This window comes from Stegostoma tigrinum, chromosome 5 (assembly GCF_030684315.1).
Source record: "Stegostoma tigrinum isolate sSteTig4 chromosome 5, sSteTig4.hap1, whole genome shotgun sequence".
Taxonomy (NCBI): domain Eukaryota; kingdom Metazoa; phylum Chordata; class Chondrichthyes; order Orectolobiformes; family Stegostomatidae; genus Stegostoma; species Stegostoma tigrinum.
In genome coordinates this window covers 122,877,184-122,895,424 of record NC_081358.1, presented here as the reverse complement: position 1 = coordinate 122,895,424, position 18,241 = coordinate 122,877,184, and the positions used below count along the sequence as shown (strand labels likewise).

The following is an 18,241-nucleotide window of genomic DNA, read 5'->3' as shown; positions in this document are numbered from 1 at the left end:
GGAAGGTGCTTTCTAAAGATCTTTGGTGAATTTCTGCAATGCATCTTGTAAATGGTACACATTGCTGTTACTGAGTGTCGGTGGTGGAGGGAGTGGGATGTTTGTGGATGTGGTGTCAATCAAGCGGCTGCTTTGTCCTGGATGGTGTTGAGCTTCTTGAGTGTTGTTAGAGCTGCAACCATCCAGGCAAGTGGGGAGTATTCCATCACACTCCTGACTTGTAGCTGGTGGACAGGTTTTTGGGGAGTCAGGAGGTTAGTTACTCCTCTGGTTTGCTCTTGTTAGCCACTGTACTTACATGACTAGTCCATGGAAGAATAAAAAAGAGACAATAATTGATACCTGTCTTGTAATATATCTCAATGGTCTTTTACAGCACACTTTTCCCATTATCGTTTCAGGGCCCAAACAGATAATGCCAGTACTAATGTTTGTGGAAGAGATTGTAAATTAAAAACAATGAACTCAGACTGGAAACCCAAATGCAAAATGATATTATCAGAAATTGTCATGAACATAGTCATCTTTGACAGCTGCCCCAAATGTGATTCTCAGTATTCGGATTGTTTGCAACATATGTGAATATTTCCCTGATTTAATTATGTGAGACAAGTGCACAAGTTCACCAACATTCCCTTTCCTGAGAGAAGTCTGGCAATCTCCCTCTGTCACTTTTCTGCTGTCAAAGCATTTGAGTGTCAAAGTCCTTGTGCAAACTAACAAGTCGTGTACTAAAGTCCCAAAGCGCACAGAGATAGATACACCTCAGTCAGCATGGCTTCCAGCTTGTTCTACTTTTGTTTGTGCTTTGCCACGGTCTCAACTGTTACATTTGCTTTGGTAAGTTAACAAGAGAAATAATAATTACCTTTCTCTCCTTGCAATGATTAATCAAAGGTGACTAATGTTCATATCTTTGTAAAACTCAAAAGCATTTTGTCTCAGTAACGTGATGATTATTGATTTTTCGTGCAAAAAGTTATTGTTGCATCTGGGGCAAAAAATGTGCTAAATTATAGGGACAGGTTGCATAGCCCAAACTTGTAACCAGTCTTTGAAGCGTCACTTGACCCGAAACATCTCTCTGCACAGATGCTGCCAGACCCGCTGAGCTTTGCCAGCAATTTCTGTTTAAGTTTCTGGAAGATTAATAGTTTGTCTATTTGAGGTGTTTATAAGGTTTATAGGAATGGATAGGGTCAAATGTATTGTGAAGCAAAGGTTGACCACATCACCCTTCCCAGTGACTAAAACGGAAACACCCATAGCGACTTGCCTTGCCTCATAATCTGTTATGAAGAAGTATGAAAAGTGGTATAACCTGCCACTTGCCTCCCAATCTGTTATAAAGGAGTGGTTAAATAAAATAAAATCCTTTCATTCACTCTATAATCAGCCAGTAACAATTTATTTATCTAACATTATTGTGAAAAAAAATCAGAGCGACCAGGAAACCAAGCGATTCCCCCTTAACTACTATCTACTTCTGAATAAAACAAAATTTGAAAGGTATGCCGTTCAAATAGACACAAATCCCAATTATATAAATCAAATTAATAAAAAAAAACTTAATCTCTCAAAATTACAATCAGATTAAGTCTTCTGGAATGTTCTTTGTCTTCTCTGCTGTCCTCCAGTCAGAACTGCCTTCCTTCTTCAAATTCTTGTGTCAGGAATATTGGCTAAGAGTGCTACTCTACCTTTAGTTTAGATGCTGGTTTTAGAAGAGCTTAGAGAAATCTGTGAGAGGCAATGATTCTTTCTTTTATAGCTGAGAGCTGTTCTTTTGGTAGCTGACAGTCAACTCTCACCCTGATTTTCAAATGCCCTCTTTTTTATACCCTTGATGCCCTATTAATTTGTGACAATGGGATTAGTCCTAGGTTGTCAAAACCTTCAGATTTACTTTTAATTGGGTTTTGGTATGCAGAGTCTGGTTTAAATTAATCAGCTAAATTCAAAAACATTTTGTCTTAGTAAAAATGTTGCTTTGCCTGCGCAAAGTATAGCTTTTTGATACAATGTTTCAATTTCAAGAACTCTCTGTATATCTGCTGCTGCCTGGAGACTTTCTTTTAAAATCTCTAAGCCTAAAAAACACTTCATCGTTTAAAAGGACCACACATTCTTCCCTCCTATCATTTTACAAACATCAAATTCTAACATCTTACCTTCCAATCTACAAATACCCCACTTCGCAACAATAGTCAGAAATGATTTCCCCTGATAGGTGATGGTCCAAAAAACAAGGGAAAAAGCTTTGTAATCAGAGCGAGGCTGTTGAGGGAGTACATCAGGAAGCAATTCTTCTAAAAAAAAGTGACTGAAAATTTGGATTTCCCCAGATTTACAAATAGGTGTTTGATGCACTATGGTCAATCAAAGAGTCTGCCTGGTTCTGGTCTCTGTATGATAAGAAAGATTAGCAGACAATTGTCTTGGATGGAGTGAACATTTAAGGAGACCCTGACCCTCCTGATAACTCTACTGCATTCTGAGTCCAAGGGAGTTTGCCTTTTCCAGTAATGCCAACATACTTTGAAAGAAGGGAGCTCAGGCAGCTTGGTGGCTCAGTGGTTAGCCCTGCTGCCCCATAGTACCAAGGACCTGGGTTCAATTCCACCCTTGGGCACCTGTCTATGTGGAGTTTGCATGTTTTGTCTGTGTCTGCTTGGCTTTCCTCTGGGCGTTCTGGTTTCCTCCCACATCCCAAACCTGGGTCCCCCGGGCATGAGTTTACTACTGTCACATGTACTGAGGCACAGTGAAGAGTGTTGTCTTAGGTGGATCGTTCTATACAAATGCATCAGTGTAACAGAACACAGTGCAAGATACAATGTTACAGCTACTGCAAAAGTGCAGAGAAAGATCAACATTAGGATTTGAGAAGTCCAATCAAAAGTCTGATAATCGGGGGGAGGGGAAAAAGCTGTTCCTGAGTCAGTCGTATGTGTTACACAAACTTTTGTATTCTCTGCCTGATGGAGGAGGGTGGAAGAGAGGAGAACTGGAGTGGGAGGGAGTCTTCGATTATATTGGTTGTCTTCCTGATGCAAGTAAGGTGGATTGGCCATGCTTAAAAAAGTAAATCAGCCTGTAGTGTCCAGAAATGTGTAGGCTGGATGGATTAGCCATGGTAGAAAACCTATTGGGGTTATGGGGATGGACCGGGGTGAGGTCTGGGTGGGATGTTTTTCAGAGGATTGGTGCAGACTCATTGGGCTGAATTGCTTCTTCCTGCACTGAGGGGATTCTGATTATTAAAAAAATGAGCAAGTCACTCAAAGATAATACAGCCACATTTAAAAATTTTTTTTTTACAAAAAATATGCAAATTTCTATTGTTAATCATTAAGAATTAGTAGTTTGGAGAATAAAAAGTATTCTGCATAATAGCCTAAACAATAAGTTTGGCACGTTAAAGAAGATTGTGGTTTGAATCTACAATTGGGGAAATGATGTCTTTCTTTGATAAAAACAACATGAATGTGTCTCCAATAAACATAAAGAACTGCAAATGCGGGAAATCTGCAAAAAAAAAGCAGCGAACCCTGGAAAAATACAGCAGGTCTGGCAGCATCTGGAGTTTATGATGAAGGGTCACTGGATTCAAAATGTTAATTCTGTTTCTCTCTCCACAGATGCTGCCAGGCCCACTGAGTTTCTCCAGCACTCTTTGTTTATGAATCTTTGTCCCCAACTCAGAAATTAAAACTCACTTAGAGAATGTACAGTTAATATATTTCTCTCAGATTTATAAATCTCATTTGAAATAAGCAATTTCATTAATTGGGTTTGTATTGTGGAAAGTACCAACCTCTTGTTGTTGACATGGACTCACTTGAACAATTGGCCTCTTTCTGATTTGTTTTAATTCTATGTCTCTACAATGATAAGATCATAGGATGCAGTTAGGCCATTCAACCCATTGAGCCTGCTCTGCCAGTCAACGAGATCGTGACTGATCTGATCATTCTCAGCTTTATTTCCTGCCTTTCCCCCTTAGCTCTTGATCCTCTTGCTGGTTAAAATCTGTTTATCTCAGCCTTGAATATATTTAGTGATCCAGCCTCGACAACCCTCTGTGATAAAGAATTCCATAGATTCCCTATCCTGCGACGAGAAATTCCTCCTCATCTTTGTCTTAAAAGAGTGACCCATTATTCTGAAATAATTCACTTTCAGCATGGATGTCCCCACAAAACGAAGCAAGGTTTCTGTCAAGTCCCCGAGAATGTTATATGTTTCAAAAAGATTTCCTCTCTTTCCTCTCCAATGAGCACAGGTCCAGCCTACTCAACCTGTCCTCATAAAAAAAACCCTCCATACCCATTATCAACCTTCTCTCGTCTGCCTTCAATGCCAATCTATATTTCCGTAGATAAGGAGCCCAACATTGTTGACAGTATTCTTGCTGTGCTCTGAGTAGTGCCTTGTATAGTTTTAAGAAGACCTTCCTATTCTTATACTTCATTTGATTTGCCTTCTCTATTACTTGCTGAAACTGGATGCTAGCTTTTTTGTGACTTATGCAATTTTTAAATTCATTTGTGGGACATGGGCATCAGTTATTGCCCATCCCTAGTTGCCCTTGGGAACAAAAGTGGTAGTGAGCTGCCTTTTTGAGCCACTGCAGTCCATGTGCTGTGAGTAGGCCCATAATGCCCTGAGGGAGGGAATTCCAGGATTTTGACCCAGCAACACTGAAGGAACGGCAATATATTTCCAAGTCAGGATGGTGAGTAGTTTGGAGGGGAACTGGCAGATGGTGGTTTTCCCATGTGTCTGCTGCCCTTGTCCTTCCAGATGGAAGTGGTCATGTGTTTGGAAGGTGCAGTCTGAGGATCTTTGATGAATTTCTGCAGTGCATCTTGTAGATAGTACACACTGCTGTTACTGAGCGTCGGTGGTGGAGGGAGTGGATGTTTGTGGATGTGGTACCAATCAAGTGGACTGTTTTTTTCTGGATGGTGGTGTCAAGCTTCTTGAGTATTGTTGGGGCTGCACCCATCTAGGCAAGTGGGGAATATTCCATCACACTCCTGACTTGTGCCTGGTAGATGGTGGGCAGGTTTTGGAAGTCAGCAGATGAGTTACTCGCTGCAGTATTTCTACTTTCTGACCTGCTCTTGCAACCACTGTATTAATGTGTTGAGTCCAGTTGAGTTTCTTGTCAATAATAGCCCCTGGTATGTTGATAGTGGGGGAATCAGCAATGGCAACATCATTGAATGTCAAGGGCCGGTGGTTAAATTGTCTCTTATTGGTGATAGTCATAGCCTGGCATTTGTGTGGTGTGAGTGTCACTTGCCACTTGTCAGCCCAAGCCTGGAAATTGTCCAGATCTTGTTGCATTTGAATGTGAACTGCTTCAGTATCTGAGCAATCACGAATGGTGCTGAACATTGTGCAATCGTCAGCGAACATCCCCACTTCTGATCTTATGAGTTGGGAAGGTCAGTAATGAAGGAGTTGAAGATGGTTGGGCCTAGGACACTCCCCTGAGGAACTCCTGCAGAGATGTCCTGGAGCTGAGATGATTGACCTCCAACAACCACCAGATATGCCAGGTATGACTCAAATCACTGCAGAGTTTGCTCCCTGATACCCATTGATTCCAGTTTTGCTAGATCTCCTTGATCACTCAAATGCAGCTTTGATGTCAAGGGCTGCCACTCTCACCTCACCTCTGGAATTCAGTTCTTTTGTCCATGTTCGAGCCAAGGCTGTAATGGGGCCAGGAGCTCAGTGGCCCTGGTGGAACCCAACAGGGCGTCACTGAGTGGGTCATTTCTGAGCAGGTGCTGCTTTATAGCGCTGTTACTGACACCTCCCATCACTTTACTGATGATCAAGAGGAGACTGATGGGGCAGTAATTGATTGGGTTGGATCTGTCCTGCTTTTTGTGTACAGAACATACCTGGGCAATTTACTGCATTTATGGGTAGCTGCTGGTGTGGTAACTGTACTGGAACAGCTTGTCTGGGGGAGCGGCAACTTCTGGAGCACAAGTCTTCAGTACTATTTCCGGAATGTTGTCAGGGACCATAGCCTTCGCAGTGTCCAGTGTCTCCAACCGATTCTTGGTATCACATGGAGTGAATGGAATTTTACCGTATTGTCTGAAGACTGGGGTCTGTAACACTATGGGCCAAAGGAGGAGGTTGAGATGGATCATGAAGATTGCTGCAAAAGCTTCAGTCTGATTAATTGTTTTGGTGTGCTGGGCTCCTCCATCATTGAGGATGGGGATATTTGTGGAGCCTCCTCCTCCAGTGAGCTGTTCTAACCATTCACCACCATTCATGACTGAATGTGGCAGGACTGCAGAGCTTAGATCTCATCCATTGGTTGTGGGATCACTTAGCTCTTTCTATCTTTTGCTACTTATGCAGTTTGGAATGCAGATAGTCCTGTTTGGTGGCTTCACCAGGTTTTCACCACATTTTTAGGTATGCCTGGTGCTGCTCCTGGCATGCCCTCCTGCAGTCTCCATTGAACCAGGGTTGACCCCCTGGCTTGATGGTAATAGTTGAGTGGGGGATATGCCGGGCCATGAGGTTATAGATTGTGGTGCTGGAGTACAATTCTGCTGCTGTTGATGGCCCTCAGCACCTCATGGATGCCAGTCTTGAGTTGCTAGATCTGTGTGAAGTCTGTCCCATTGAGCACGGTGATAGTGCCACACAACACGAAGGAGGTTGTTCTCAATGTGAAGGTGGGGCTTTGTCTCCACAAGGACTGTGCGATGGTCACCCTTACCGATACTGTCATGGACAGATGCACCTGCAACTGGCAGATTGGGAAGGATGAGGTCAGTTATGTTTCTCCCTCTTGTTGGTTCCCTCACCACCTGCTGCAGACCCAGTCCAGCAGCTATGTCCCATAGGAACTGACCAGCTCGATCAGTGGTCCTGCTGCTGATCCACTCTTGTTGGTGCACTTTGAAATCCCCCACCCAGGGTGCATTTTGTGCCCTTACCATTCTCAGTGTTTCCTCCAAGTGTTGTTCAACATGAAGGAATATCAATTCATCAGCTGAGGGAGGACAGTATGTGATTATCAGCAGAGGTTTCCTTGCCCATGTTTAACCTGAAGCCACAAGACCTCATGAGATCCAGAATATATGCTGGGGACTCCCAGGGTAACTCCCTTCCAACTGTACCCCACTGTGCCGCTCCCTCTGCTGGGTCTGTCCTGCCAGTGGGACAGGACGTATCCAGGGATGGGGAAGGTGGTGTCTGGGACATTGTCAGTCAGGTATGATTCTGTGAGTATGACAATGTCAGGCTCTTGCTTGGCTAGTCTGTGAGGCAGCTCTCCCAGTTTTGGCCTCTAACTCCCATATGTCAGTGAGGAGGACTTTGTAGGATAGATAGGGTTGTTTCTGCCACTGTCCTGGTGTCTAGGTCGTGCCAGGTGATCCTTCTGGTTTCATTTCTTTGAGATTATGTCGTGATTGATACAACTAAATGACTTGCTAGGCTATTTCAGAGGGCAAATGAGGATCATCCACATTGCCGTGGAGTCACGCGTCGACCAGGCCAGGTGAGAGTGGCAGACTTCCTTCGCTGAAGTACATCACTGAATCAGATGGGTTTTTCTGACGATCAACAATGAATTGCAGTCATTAGGAGGTTTTTAAGTCCAAATTCCACCACCAGTCCTGACAGTTTGAACCTGAGGCCCCAGAACATTGATTTATTTGATTTATTACTGTCACGTGTACTGAGGTACAGTGAAGAGTGTTGTCTTAGGTGCGTTACAGGTGGATCGTTCTGTACCAACGCATCAGTGTAACAGAACACAGTGCACAACATTACAGCTGCTGCAAAAGAGCAGACAAAGATCAACATTAGGATTTACGACGTCCATTCAAAAGTCTGATAACGGAGGGGAAGAAGCTATTCCTGAGTCTTTTGTGTATGTTATACAAACGTTTGTATTTTCTGCCGATGGAAGAGGGTGGAAGACAGTATAACTCGGGTGGGAGGGAGTCTTAGATTATGTCAATTGCTTTCCTGATGCAGCAGGAAGTATAGACGGAGTCAATGGATGGAAGGTTGTTTTGTGCGATGGATTGGGCTGTGTTCACAACTCTCCATAGGCTCTTGCAGTCTTGGGAACAGCTGTTACCATACCAAGCTGTCATGCACCCCGATAGGATGCTCTCTATAGTGCATCAATAAAAATTGGTAAGAGTTGAGTTTCTTGATTAGGAGTTGAGTGATAATACAATTAGACCATCACCTCTCCTTTCAGTTTTTCATAATTTGAATAATATTCAAATCTTCTATTCTTCCTGCCAAAATGCATACCCTCACATTTTTCCATTTTATACCCAATCTTCCAAGTTTTTGCTCATTCCTTTAATCTGAATATATTCCTCTTTGAGCCATCTTCACCTCCTGCCTCCCCACCAATGTCTTTTCTTTTCATTAAATGTGTCTATCATATATTCGCTTCCCTCAGCCAGGTCATTAATGTATGACAAGTATTGGCCCAAGCACTGAAACCTGTGGCACACCACCACATATTGCCATTCTGAAAACCTTCCACTTTGCCTTCTATTAGTCAGTCAGTCCTCTATCCATCATATACCACCTCCAACACCATGGGCTTTCATTGTACTAAGTAGCATAATGTGTAGTAGCTTTTTAAACACCTTCTGAAAATTGAAATGTATTACCTCCTCTGCTTCCTCTGTATCTATACTTGCTTGTTATCTCCTAAAAGAATATGAGTAAATGTGTCAGACATGATTTTTCCTTCATGAAGCCGTACTAAGTCTGTTTGATTTTATGATGTGTTTATAAGTTTGTTGCTACATCCTTTATGGCATCTGTCATTGACAGAATAGAACATTTTCTAATTTGTAATTTCCTTTATGTTTTCACCAGCCAACACCACAAGTGATTGGTAAGTTTGAGTTCATTTGTTGGTAAAAGTCAAGCTATTTGAGGCAATAACAAAATATATTTCATGAATTCTGTGTTTCTCTTTGGTCAAGTTACATCTTGAGCCCTCTTGCATCGTCCATTCCATCGATCTTTGTGTAAACAGTTCCATCCAACTGTTCTACTGAATCTTAATTTCTGAATTTTCAGGCACTCCGCCAGTGCCTTGAATTTTTAATTCTCATTCTTCTTTCCAAATCCCTTCACTTTGTCTTTGTAATATCTTCCAGCTCTACAACCTTCTGAGATATCTGTACTCGTCTAGTTCCAGCCTTTTGCACATCTGCAATTTTAACCACTCTAATGTCGGTCCTGTGCCACAAGGTTTGCAATCTCTAATCCTCAAACCTCTTGACATCTCTCTCTCATCCATTAAGATGCTCCTCAAATTCTTCCTTGTTGACTGAGCTTTCAGCCATCTTGTAAAGCCTTCTTTCACGGCTGTTTATCCAATTCTGTCATACGACACTCTTGTGGGAGGCCATTGGATAGTCTACTGCATGAACGGCAATATATAAATGCACATGGTTGTTGTAACCAAATATTGCTGTTTCCTTGCATTTGTACATTGAAAGAGAAAGACTTTTTCAATTACCTTTATGATATTACATAATTGCCATTGAACTTTGATACTAATTAAATTTAATAGTTTTAGTCTAGCATATTGAATTTACTTCAGAACCTCCTCATGTAGTTTACCATCAATTAAATACTATTGAAGTGCAGCATATCAGAAGGAATTTGGATCAGAGATAATGGGAACTGCAGATGCTGGAGAATCTGAGATAACAAGGTTAGAGCTGGATGAACACAGCAGGCCAAGCAGCAGCAGAAGAGCAGGAAGGCTGATGTTTCGGGCCTAGACTCCTCTCCGATGAAGGGCCTAGGCCCAAAACATCAGCTTTCCTGCTCCTAAGATGCTGCTTGGCCTGCTGTGTTCATCCAGCTCCACATCTTGTTATCTAGAATGATAGTGGGGCTGTTTTGGGATATTAATGTCAATATTCTAGTTTATTTACCATTGGGGCCTTCAATCAAGTCACATTGAATTTCGATAATCAGAAGACCTAAGATGGAAACTGAAAGTTCTGAAGTAGGGTCTCTTGACCCAAAACGTTAACCCTGATGTCTTTCCACAGATGCTGAGCTTTTCCAGCAATTTCTGCTTTTTGTGTTGAGAACAGCTAAGTTGTTGACTGAGGCTTTCCTTAGATCCCAATCATCCCAAAATACCTTCAGCATCATCAAGCATCGTCACTCAGTGAGGTCACCTTGTCTTTTTAACCCCTCGGGAACAATTAGGTCAATAATTCTTCAAAGATCAGAGCTACATGGTGCTGTATGGAGTTTACTGCTCTCAATGTAGATTTTGTTGGTGCTTTTCTCAGAATATGCTCAGATTAGAAAACTTCAAGACTGGTGCACAACGGCGGTTGGGGGGTCGCAAATGGATTAATTAAACCCTACAACAGTGATGCAGAATTACCATCCATAATCCCTGACGTAATAACATCCTTACACTCAGCAACTGAGGGGGCAATTACTTAGCTTCAGAGATTTGTATTAGATAAACAGAAAAAAGCACAAGAGTTGGCCATTCAGCCCATTTAGCCCATCATGCCATTTCCTAAGACCATGCCTGATTTTTCCATACAGAGGCACTATAAATAACTTTCAGTCCTGTTGTCAGGTTGTGTGCTCTGCGCATCACTGGAGAAACCAGAGAGGGTGATTTTTATTTTCATTCATGGGATGTTGACATCACTGTTTGGGCTAACATTTATTGCCCGTCCCTAGTTGCCCTTGACAAGGTGGTGGTGAGCTGCCTTCTTGAACTGCTGCTGTCCATGTGCTGTGGGTGCACCTACAATGCTGTTAGAGAGGAATTCCAGGATTGTGACCCAGCGACAGTGAAGGAACGGTGATATATTTCCAAATCAGGATGGTTAATGGCTTGGAGAGGAACTTGAAGGTAGTGGTGTTCCCATGTATCTGCTACCCTTGTCCTTCTGGATGGAAGCGGTCGTGGGTTTGGAAGGTGCTGTCTGAGGATCTTTGGTGAATTTCTGCAGTGCATCTTGTAGATAGTATACCCTGCTGCGACTGAGCGTTGGTGGTGGAAGGAGTGGGTATTTGTGGATGTAGTGCCAATAAAGTGGGCTGCTTGTCTGAGTTGGTGTCAAATTTCTTGAATGTTGTTGGAGCTGCACCCATCTAGGCAAGTGGGGAGATTCCCATCACACTCCTGAGTTGTGCCTTGTAGATAGTGGGTCAACTTTGGGAAGTCAGGGGGTGAGATACTCACTGAAGGATTCTGACTGTCCTGTAACCACATTATTTATATGGCTAGTCCAGTTCTATTTCTGATCAGTGGCAGTGTCCCACGATGTCGGTGTTGGGGGTTTCAGTGGAGGCAATGTCTTTGAATGTCAGGGGGCAATGATTAGATTGTCTCTTATTGGAGATGGTCATTGCCAGACATTAGTGTGACATAATTTTTACTTGTCCTTATGGTCAGTCTTGTGCATCTCCAACTTTCATTATTCTCCGATAGGTAGCTGTTCCTTCTCCCCATTCCCATCTCTCTCTTTCTCCTCTTTTGTGACCTGCCTTCAAAATCAACCCCTTTGATCAAGCTTTTAATCATTTGTACACAGGTATACCAGGGCCAAAAGATATGGCAACAGGCTAGCAAATTTGACTGAATGGTTTCATGCTGGACTGTCATCAAGATGCAATTTATTAGTAATGAGAAAATTTCTGAATCATCAGGGCATACTAGATAAAGGAAATCTGTTCACCAGTTGAAAACAGATTGTTCGTTCATTGCCCTCCAGCTCACAATATAATTCCAATAATATTCAGCAGGGCATTTGCCTTGTTCTCTTATTGTAAACTGCACTACTGCCATACGGCACTGCTGCTATCCTGCTTCATTGTGCAATGTGAATTTACATTCAGTTGCAGCTTAGAACAGATAGGAAGATTTTACATTATCTAGTTTGCTTACACATCAGTTTTTGGTTTGGTAACAGTACTATCCATGAGTGCATTGCCTGGGGCTTGCATGCCATTGGGCTAGTAACCCAGGGCTCTGAGGGCTTGGCTTCAAATCTCACGGTTCAATTTGAATTCAATTGCTCTGTCTGGAATAGATCATTAACTGTTCTGAATGTTCACCGATGTCCTTTGGGGAAAGAAATCTGCCAATCTTACTTGGTCTGGCCAACATGTGATTCCAGACCCACAGCGATGCTTCATTACCCCCTGAAAAGGCTGAGCAAGCCACTCAATCCAAGAGCAGTTAGGGATGAGCAACAAAAACGTTGTCTTGCCTGCCTCACCTTCCATCTGATGACCAGTAAATACAATTTTAATGTCGCACTGTACCTGTGTAGACACTTTCAGGCACCAATTTGCAAAGAAATACACAGTCAGATTATAACTGTTGCTGTGTTTCCCTGGTCCTTACAACTAGCTTAAAATGTAATGCTATGCTGACCTGACTTGTAGATGGATCATGGTGACTTTATTTGTGTTGGGAACAAACATTCTGTTAGAACAACAAAACAAATTCAAACTGAGACTGCCCATCACAAATTACCTTTGAATTTAGTGCCTTTTTCACCTATTGCAGACACCAGTTAAGAGTCAAGCACAGAACAGGTAAGGATGATAGAATTTGAATTGAATTGAATTAGCTGCATTGTCACAGGTACTCAAATGAGTGCAGTGAAAAGTTTATAAGCCACCATTCACAGAAGGTGCAAATTCTTTCTGACAAATTCTTACGAAAAATAAAACTAGAAAACTAAAGAAATAAAAAGACCAGATTTACAGATCATATGACAAATTAACAATAGAGAAATAAAAAGTTCAGAACAACAGTCCTTCCAACCCACAGATAGATCCAAGATGGTCATGGGGTAGGACGCTTCAGTTGGAATTTGTCCACTCAGTCTGTCTCTTTTTCTTTTTTCTACTCTTTTGTGTTTTTATTTCTCTCTTCTTTGCTCTTGGTGATATCCTGAACACCAGGCCTCAGCGTAGACTCAGGCTCTCAGGCTCAGCACGGACCCAAGGAGGCATCCCTTCGGCTAGGCACAGCGGTCTCCCTGGATTTTCTTCCCTAAAGGACATAGTGAACTCAATGTAATCCAGATGGCTATTAATTCTAGACCTTTTTTTATTGAATCCAAATTTCACCACCCACCACCAATGCCCCCGGATTATTAGCCTGGATTATATCTGGATCACCAATCCAGTAACATTACCAGCATGCCAACCCCTTCCCCACCACAGAGCTGCCTGTTGAAGTCAGGAATCTGTTGCAGCAGACAGAAAAACAAGCCAAAATAATTTCTGTTGCCAGACAGGAGCAAAGAAAAACAAGAATTTTCCAAATGAAAATGGATAAATGCCTGATGAGAGAAAAAAATATCCGGGTCATGGGGAAACAGCAAGGACATTGGGTCAAATTGGACAGCTTTCTCAAAGATCTGGCATAGGCCTGAGAGACTGAATGGCCCTCTCTTGCATTGCGTTATTCTATGTACCGAACATAATATTCTTAACCTTTATGAAAAAGATCATTGATTAAAATTTATTTTCATTTCTTCTTAGAAGTGGATGTTGATGCTGGATTAGATCAGGACATATTTGAAATAAATGAAGGTAACTTGGATTTATTTTCTATCTATTGAAATCAATCTTTCAGTTACTTTGTGGGGCAGTACAATAATGACAGTGCAATGTTATGAGTCCAGCAATTTTGTTTAGGGTGGAAGATGTTTAATTGATCTTGACTTCTCATCTGTGGCACATTGCAACATTTTCTTCCCTGTCTGTACAATCAGTGAGGCACACGTGCTTGTTCAGCCTGGTCTGCATTGTAGGCTGGCCGACTGCAGGCAGCATTGCGCTTCCCACTACATTTGGTGACACCCAGACGTAGTGCAATGTCCCTACTGACTTGAGATTACTTCTTCATTTTTTTTAAAGAAAAGTACATCACCTTTTATTTTTGATGAGTATACCCTGATGCATGACCTAATTTTATGTTGGATTACGTTGAATCTGCACAATCATTTGACCCATCTGGTCTGTGCCAATATTTATTCCGTGTATTTCACCTTCTCAAAATGTCGCCTGTTCAATTCTCACTTCTGTGTCAATCTAGCTTCTTCCTAAAAACATTTTCACCGTGCTCATCCACTCTGTGTAGCAGCAAGTTCTTCCCACTCTCAGGGTAAAGGTGTTCTTCCTGAATTCCCTATTGTAAATGCAACTGATTATTCTCAATTTCATGGTGTTGAAGTGACCCACAACGGGAAACATCTTCCCAACATCTACCCTCACAAGCTCTGTCGTCCACTTTACAGTCATCTCTTTCCAATCCTTCCTGATAGTTAAAGCCTCACAGAGTTCTCGATTTGTTCTGCCATATCAGTTTGTGCCTTCTCCAATCCCTCAAACTTTATGTTTTGCCTCTTGCAGACCTAGGTTTGAATCTTGAAGAAGGGGACATCAAAATTGTCAAGGTAAGCTTTCTAGCCAAAGGTTCAGTCAAACATCAGATGCATTCCTTCAGATGCATGTCCTGTGTTACATGTACGTTCACAGTCCCATGGTCTCGCTCTCTTTTGCTCCCAGATGATTGACAGAAGCTCCATCATGGGTGACAAATACAGATGGCCAAAAACAATTCCATATTATCTGGAAGATAATTTAAGTAAGTAATGATACATATCAACTTGAATTTCTTACCATCTAAATTTGTGTTTCTCTGGATGTCTTAATTTTGGGACAATGAGGACTTTCAGAAGTGCTTGGGATGGAATGGAGGCAGGCAACAGCTAAAATTAGCATCTAGCAGATAGTTCACACTTACTGGTCATATTAGGTTACTTATCTCACTCTCCGTTGCAACATCGATCCAGTTCCCACTACAGCGACTGGTGCAATTTAAATTCCATTAACAGGGGAGGTAATGTGGTACTATTGCTCAACTATAGCCCCAGGTAATGTCCAGAAGACTCAGTTTTGAATCTCACCGCAGCAGATGGTGGAATCTGAATTCAGTAACAATCTGGAATTAAGAGTCTAATGATGGCCATGAATCTGTTGTTGGAAAACCCCATCTGGTTCACCAATGTCCTTTCGGGGAGGAAATCTGTCATCCTTACCCAGCTTGGCCTACATATGACTCCGGACCCATAGCAATGCTCTCTGGGCAATTAAAGGTGGGTAATAAATCTGGCCCAGGTAGCGATGCCCTCACCCTGTGATGGAATTTTTTAAAAAAATCAGTTTGCTTCAGTATTAGCAACCAAAGGTGGAATCTTCCCAGTCCCGACATGACGTCGATGATGGGAAGAAAGTTGATGTCACCTTGTCTCAGGGATGTGCAGTTTCGCATTCTAGCAAGTGTTGGATAGTTAAAAGTCAGAGCACGCACCCACATGAACCCAACTGGCACCCCCTGATCTCTGTCAATCACCAACATCTGAAACCATTCTCTGTGGGTGACAACTGTACATAGTGGTTTATAACTGCAGCGAGAGTCTATTTCATTATAATACATAGGCAGTATTGTTAAGTGCTGAAAGCTGGTCCGTGCTTTCTGTGAACCTGAGTATGAAGACTGGTAAATTGGGGAATAATCTGTACACCTTAAATTCTTTAACTTTTGTGATAACCCTGGGAATAGTGGGGTTGTATTTCCAACACACTACCCCAGTGAGCATGTTGAAGTTTGGGGCTCACTGAGTATTAGGTTGGAGACAGAAGCAACGACGATCTGGGTGTGGTATTACTAACTAGCACAATTGAAGGAAAACACCACATTCTCGATTGTATTTATGATATAGCACTGGAAATGGCAAAATACTTCTTGCAGCTGGCAGAGTTGTCCCCAGCAGTCTTAAAGGAAATTTCAAAGGCAAGGTTGCTTGACTTGGCATTTAAACTGGAGGTCACATTGCTTGGCAGAGCTAACAAAGGCAGAGATAATTAAAGTACTCGCAAGGCAATTGGGTTTAGATGAAAGACAAAAGAGCTCTGGTACTTTGGGGAGTAAAACATTGGACTCAGGTGATATACAGTTGCAATTAAGTTACAATTAAAGCAACTGGAGCAAAAGGAGAGAATGAAGAAACTGGCACACACTGCTAATGGGACATGGGCTTATGGGACAAAAGTGGGCTTCAAGAGTTAGATCACAGATTGACCATGAGTAGTGAAACAGGGTGAAGGGGCTGAATGACTTCTTCTTGGTCCCATGTTCCCCTACAAACATTTAATCAGTGCACTTAATTTTGCTAAAACTAAACAAGTTGGGATGCTACTCACTTGAGTTTAGAAGAATGAGAAGTGATCTCATTGAAACATATAGGATTCTGAAGGGGCTTAACAAGGGTCAATGCTGAGAGGATGTTTCCCCTCATGAGAGAGTCTAGGATCAGACGGTGTAGTCCCAGAATAACGGGGCACCAATTTCAGACTAAAATGAGGAAGAATTTCTTCCTCTGGAGGGTTGCCATACCGCTGCTACCGAGTGGTGGTGATGAGGACAGTGGGTGTAGTGTCAGTCAACCGGATGCTTTGTCCTGGGTGGTGTGAAGCTTCTTGAGGGCTGTTGGACTATTCCAACACATTCTGGACTTGTGCCTTGTAGATGGTGGACAAGCTTTGAGGAATCAGGAGGTGTGGTACCTACTGCAGGATTCTGACCTTCTATCCTGCTTTTGCAGCCACAGTATTAAATAACTAGTTCAGTTCAGTTTCTGGGCTGTTCTCAGACATATGATGGTATGATTATGTGACGGCAACTCATCCAGTAATAATTTTTTTTCTTGCAGACGTAAACGCTAAAGGTATGATCCTAAAAGCATTTGAACAGTACCGCCTCAAATCCTGCATTGACTTTAAGCCTTGGATGGGGGAAGAAAACTACATCTCTGTATTGAAAGGCAGCGGGTAAGGGTGTTTCCTCTCAAGTCTTGCCTCTGATACTGGTGCACCCCTTCAACTAGACTCACACTGTTCCTCTTCTTCCTCCAGTGTGCTTGACTTGAGTGGGTTCTCTCAACTTTTAAGCACTTGATTCCTCAAACATACCCTTGCCTTAAAAAAAGGGATTGAAAACCAAATGACTCCAACTTTGCAAATCATGCACAAAGAGGCAGTTTATCAGCATTCTGTCCTGTTATCAACCAGACCAGACCTCCTCAAGATATTTTAAGAAAGTAGCCGAGCCCCTAATGTTTTCTTATTTTAAAAATAAATGTAAAAAGCTGTGTTCAGATGCAGTATGACTGGTCAAATTACTCGACATTAAGCAAAACACAATTTACTCAAACATTATAGTTAAAATACAACAAAAGAAAGAAGACCTGAAAATAACTTAACTCTGTTGGATAACTTAACTGAATGATAGATACAGAAACTGTTACTAATTAACTATTCCAATATAGTAGCATCCCATAAAAACTCGCTTTGGCAAAAAGGCAAATTCAGAAATCAGATTTTCTCACATGCAATGCCCATGGTAAGAAGAGAAACCCTAGCTTCTAAGTGTTACCACGAAAGGGGGAGAAATAGTTTCTTCTTCTTCAAGATTCAAGCAGCTTCTGCTGAATCTAAAAGCTAAAAAGAACCTAGAAATCCTGGTCTGTGAGAGCTGGCCACACCCAGCCAGGCTGCTCCTATTGTTCCAACACTTAAAAAAAGGCCTCACAAATTGTTTAGGTGTTCAAAGACTGCTTGGTACCTCTCATTCAATCTCTCTCTTAAAAGAAACCAGGTCAAAATACACCTCTTAAAGCCATTGGATCATTACATTTCTCATGTGCAAGCTGATTTAATTGTAAGTTTTAATTGCAGAAAATTTCAAGGAAATTTCACTGCACTACATGAATAGTCAAAATGGTGGCAAATGGATTTCAGTGTAGGCAAAATATGGGATCATCCAATTTTGGCTTAAAAAGGATAAAACGGGGGAATTTCTAACTGGCGGCATAATAAGATTAATGGAAGTCCACGAAAATATGTGGCTTCACCTGTTTTGTTCATCTGTGAATGGGTACTGAAAGTTATCGAAGAGGCCGAAGGAATGCTGTCCCTTATATACCGAGGACTTGAATACAAGTGAGTTCAAGTCAAGCTTCATGGAATGACAGAGCTGTTAAGGTGCACAAAGAGTCTGTTCAGCCCATCGTAGCTGCACCAGATCTCTAGCATGTTACCTTTCTCCTGATCTCCTGCATTTCCCTGTAACCATACA

At 42.0% G+C, this 18,241-nt stretch overlaps 1 protein-coding gene across 2 annotated transcripts in view; it reads left to right on the top strand.

Annotated features, from left to right (window-relative positions):
- The first annotated feature begins 717 nt into the window (after positions 1-717).
- The window catches only part of mep1ba (meprin A subunit beta a), a 39,536-nt gene continuing 22,012 nt past the window's right edge, over positions 718-18,241 (top strand). The window contains exons 1-6 of one of the 2 annotated variants that reach the window (XM_048528439.2): positions 718-840; positions 8,902-8,920; positions 13,582-13,632; positions 14,455-14,498; positions 14,611-14,689; positions 16,818-16,935. In XM_048528439.2, the coding sequence (XP_048384396.1) occupies positions 775-840; positions 8,902-8,920; positions 13,582-13,632; positions 14,455-14,498; positions 14,611-14,689; positions 16,818-16,935 (377 nt within the window). In that variant the 5' untranslated portion in view covers positions 718-774. The remainder of the gene's footprint in view (positions 841-8,901; positions 8,921-13,581; positions 13,633-14,454; positions 14,499-14,610; positions 14,690-16,817; positions 16,936-18,241) is intronic. The other variant, XM_048528440.2, reaches the window with a different exon arrangement.